The sequence below is a fragment of the Poecilia reticulata genome, linkage group LG11 (assembly GCF_000633615.1).
Source record: "Poecilia reticulata strain Guanapo linkage group LG11, Guppy_female_1.0+MT, whole genome shotgun sequence".
In the NCBI taxonomy this organism is placed as follows: domain Eukaryota; kingdom Metazoa; phylum Chordata; class Actinopteri; order Cyprinodontiformes; family Poeciliidae; genus Poecilia; species Poecilia reticulata.
Genome location: NC_024341.1, coordinates 20943669 through 20948196, shown reverse-complemented (window position 1 = coordinate 20948196; position 4528 = coordinate 20943669). Strand labels below are relative to the sequence as shown.

At 35.8% G+C, this 4528-nt stretch overlaps 1 protein-coding gene across 1 annotated transcript in view; it reads right to left on the bottom strand.

The window, feature by feature from the left end:
• crabp2b (cellular retinoic acid binding protein 2, b) overlaps positions 1–461 on the bottom strand; it is a 6605-nt gene extending 6144 nt beyond the window's left edge. The window contains exon 1 of the mRNA XM_008422479.2: positions 212–461. Within this exon, the coding sequence (XP_008420701.1) occupies positions 212–293 (82 nt within the window). The 5' untranslated portion in view covers positions 294–461. The remainder of the gene's footprint in view (positions 1–211) is intronic.
• Between the last annotated feature and the right edge of the window lie 4067 nt (positions 462–4528).

Below are 4528 nucleotides of genomic sequence, written 5' to 3'. Positions count from 1 at the left end.
GACAGATACAAAGTATAGAGAAAATAGGGGGTGGTTTAAAAATTTGCACATGCAGGGTTGAACTAGAAAACAATGAATTAATAATCAGCAGCATTAAAATCGTGAACAAAGCTTGCAACCTGATAGTTCCGTAGTTGTGAGCATGCAGGTTTTTGAAAGTTTATCCAAATCACAGAGCAATGCGTCACAATAACAACATTTAGTAACTCACCCAGAGCTTTCAAAAGCTCCTCGAAGTTTTGCGATGACTTCATTTTCCATTTTCCAGAGAAATCTGTCACTTTGTTCTCCATTTCGGGTGCAGATTAGAGCCGCAGTCTGATTGTGAGCGCTCCGCTCTGTGTGCGTCCGTTCCTAAAAAGCCGTCTCCTCCGCTTGCATCTGCGCCTCCATTCATTGGCCCCTCGGCTCGGCCGAATCTGATGCTGACCCAGCCAATGCAGAGACCGGTGGTGGGGAGGGAGTGGGGTGGGACTCTCCCCCCCCCCCCAAAACCCTCCAGAGCCCAACTACACCCTCCACCTCTTGCAGCGTGGTGAAAGATTTGGATACGAGCTGGAAAAATGCACTTCCAGTAAGACCTTTGATGCTGATTAACAGCTAAGAAATGTGTTAATTGTTTTTGTTTCTTTTATTGGATGAATGGTGCAACGTTACTAGCCGTGTTCACGCAAGGGACAAATGAGAACTCCACATTTAGACATTACTCGTGAAAGGAGAAACGGGGGAAAAATTAACAGTTCAATGTTGAAGAGCTTGGAATGTGAAATCAGATCCGGTGTGAAGGTTTTGTTCTGCAGGCTGGGAGGTGGGAAAGTTGGAAGAGCAATAGATAAGATGTCCAGCAGGTGGCGTCACTGCAGCAGGAGATAGATCCGATAGATAGATCAAACWTTTTATCACATGGGCCAAAATTGTTGGGCCAAATGTACACGCTGGCCAAGAAAATAATAGGAAGAAGTAAAATAAATTAAAGCAAATAAAGTTGTCGTTTTTATATTATTCATTGTAGATCCAAAAATTAAAAAAGGGTTTTGTATTAAAAGAAAGCCATCTAGTTTTCACTTTGTTTTTGGCTCGACTGAACAAATTTATTCTAAGTACAAAAGAGAGATTGAAGTCACTTTCTTTAAAAATGTGACCTAATTTAGCCAATATTTTGCCAATTTGAATAAGTCAGATAAAAACTGATTTGGCTGTTAAAGTTAAAGTCGGCTTTTCTGTAAAAGTCTCTGGATAAACATGATTCTACTTGTAATAAAAACTTGATTAAAAAAAGACAAATACTTTGTGTTGTTTTTAGCATTTTACCTTTTTAAAAAAAAAAAAAAAAACATGTGTCAGTAATAATTTTACCCTTTTTAAAAATAAAAAAGTCTCTATTTTCATCAAGTACTCAAACTGGACGGGACAGTTAGTTGTTATTCTTGAATTGCAGTTTGGGGACTGCGCAAATTCAGCCAAAGGGCCGCAAACGGCCCCTTATGTGGTTTACTGGTTCCCAAAGCTGGGAGCAGGAGCCCGTTTTTGACCGTGAAATATCAATTGGAGCTTTAAAGATCATAAATCATCCAACTTTTCCATATGGTTGCCATATGAAAATGGGCTAGAAATTAACCAATGATGGGAGTTTCTATGTATGACTTGAAAAATGGCCCAATGTTTGTTGCTAAAGCTTGTTTGATGCAGGATAACTCTTAGAAAAATTGCACACATTGGACATCTGGCAAATCTATCTATTCTTTCCAAGCATCTTCAGTCTCAAATAGAGTTCCAAGTACCAAATGAATTTCTGGTTGTTGTTTTTTTTGTTTGTTTTTTTACAATTATAGCAAGCATTTTGAAACATGACTGTTGCAGAACTACAACTATTCGTGGATCAGTATTCACATTCTGTGGAATGTAAATCTAAAATATTAGAGAAATATTTATGGAGATATTTTTGGTGAAGCCTTGCAACTGTGAAGTTGAAATTAAAAAGAAAAATCCTATTAAATTTTTTTTCATTCTTTCTCAAATACAAAACAACAGTTACATCTCTTGAAATTATTAAGAACAAGTACACAAATTTTACTTTTTAAGTTATTAAAAAAAATCTTACACTTATAGTTTTGCACAAAAATTATGCAAAAYAAATGATGCAGAGCAGATAGTTAGGTTGAAGTTTGTTATAATTACCTAAAAAGTTTAATCTAATTTATTGAATATAATAAACTATCACTCTCACTGATGTTTGAGAGGAAAGGAAATTTATTTTCATAGTTGCAGGAATCAAGATAATCAGAAACAATCATTAAATTACTAAAAAGGCGAATTAGAAAAAATGAGTGGTAGCTTTCGACAATTGCACAGTAATGTGCATCAGAGGTTTTTAACATGTGCTTTAGGTTCTACAAAGGCTTCGCATTTCAAAGGGATTTTAATGTTCCCCAGGAGGCAAATACTTTGCAGCCAACAGTTGTACACACACTCAATAAAAACAAGAGTTACTTACCAGAAACAAGAGCAGCTGCTGTTGTTTGTCGACATCTTAACTGTCCYTCCTTWCATCATTTAAAGGGATACAGAGCCAACTTTTTCTCCTCTAAGTCCTGTCCACATAGTCGCACACCACACTAGAAACATTTGGACATGTGTATTTTGTTTTTTTAAATGTGATCACTTAAGATGAGTTTAGCTGGATTTTATTGACCAATGAAGTTATGAAACGGTTCTAAAATACCAGTGTAAAATCCTTCGGATGTCTCCTACAAAGCCAAACATGAGATATGTCATTTTTCAGTGTCACAGTTTGTCCAAACACCATCAAAAGAATAACTTGATGAGAAAAAAAAATTAAGTTACCAGCTTGTATCCAGGACAAAACCTAGAAAATCTCTGGCGTTAACTGAACAAMAGAAGTTCTCAACAGATTTTGAGAAAGATTTCAAAAGTTTGAGAAAAATATTAAATATTTTTCCGCTATGGCGGAAAAAGATTGAATTTTGAAATTAAATCAAAAGGTGTTCCAACAAAGTAATATAAATATCTACTTCATTTTCTCCCTTCTTGTTTGATCTTCTTGTTTGAAATAAAAGATCACTATGAGGGAAGCACAGATTTGGCCAGATTTGTTGTCATGGCAATGCTCCAGTGTCCAGGGTTAGTGTATCATCAAGCCCATTATTCCCATCCTCTTCTAAACTCAAAGCCACCACTGTTGTCCTTTTATCTGAGTCCCAGTTCAGGTAGTGATTCCATGTTTGTCCAATTTGGTGAGTGTTTTTATTGCGTTTTATTGATTTTTTTTAAAAGAAACTCAGCATTTGAGAATAGTTTCAATCTTGCTGCAACTCGAACAGGATTATACTGTATCTCCATGTTGCTGCCACTTGGAGAGAAGCTTACCCAACCTGAATAGATAATATCATGAGTCCTTTTGTGAGGTGAATGGTGTGCCTCATGTTTCCACAGGCTTCCCATCTGATCCAGACCTGATGAAACAGTCCTGGCAGAGAGAGTGAGAGAAAAAGAATCACAAACAGACTCTGTCATCAATGTATGCATCACTTGTATGGGTGAAATTAAATACAATTTACTGGCAGTCTGTCTGAAAATATGGATAAACATATTCCACTGGAAAAAATAACTTAATCTAATCCTTCTGCTTGTTACTATGGTAACAACATCATTCAATACTCTGTCAGTCATTGTACCTTGTATGAACTCACAATAATCTTTAATACTTACATACAAGTTACTATGTTTTCTTAACATCTATGTTGATATTTTAGACTGGAAAAAATGGTCTGAATAGATTCTAAAGTACAAACTTTATAAATCTTTTTTTTATATATATATTGGGTAGTTGCAAGAATATTGTGTAAAACAGAAGTAACTAGCCACATAATACTATAATTGTGAGTTTTCATATTAATATCACTCAAATAGGGAGGTTATTTCAGTGACGCGCCACCTAGCGATTGTTTAAGATAGACATAATATAAGAGTAGAACCCGCATTGGCTGCTCCGGCGCAGGAAATACGGCGGCCATTTTGGAGCGGTACTCCCTCCTACTTTGCTCAATCAAAACAGCAGGAGATGCCTCAGCACTGAGGGATATTGTTGTTCGGATCTATGGATTATTGATGTGAGGGCTYCACAGACAACATTTCACAAGTAAGATGGACATATTATTGTGTATATTTTGTGATTAGAATATTACTTTACTGTATTTATCTCCACCAGCGAGATACCAACTAATATTAGCTACAGTGCTTGGTGTAATACGGGGTTCAGCCCCGCTATGAAGGCTAACTGAGATTCTGTAAATCTAAAAAAAATAATTATTCTCTAACATTGACTTAGATTATCTGACACAAGAGCCTATATTAGAAATGAAACAATGTAACATATATTATAAAATTTATATTATGTGTTATAACATTCACCAACAAAGTTTACACAGGTGGTAAAGACTATTATTTAAATGTAATTCTTTCACTAGTAAGACACATCCCAAATCTTCCGTTTTTGTTTTGAAAGTTT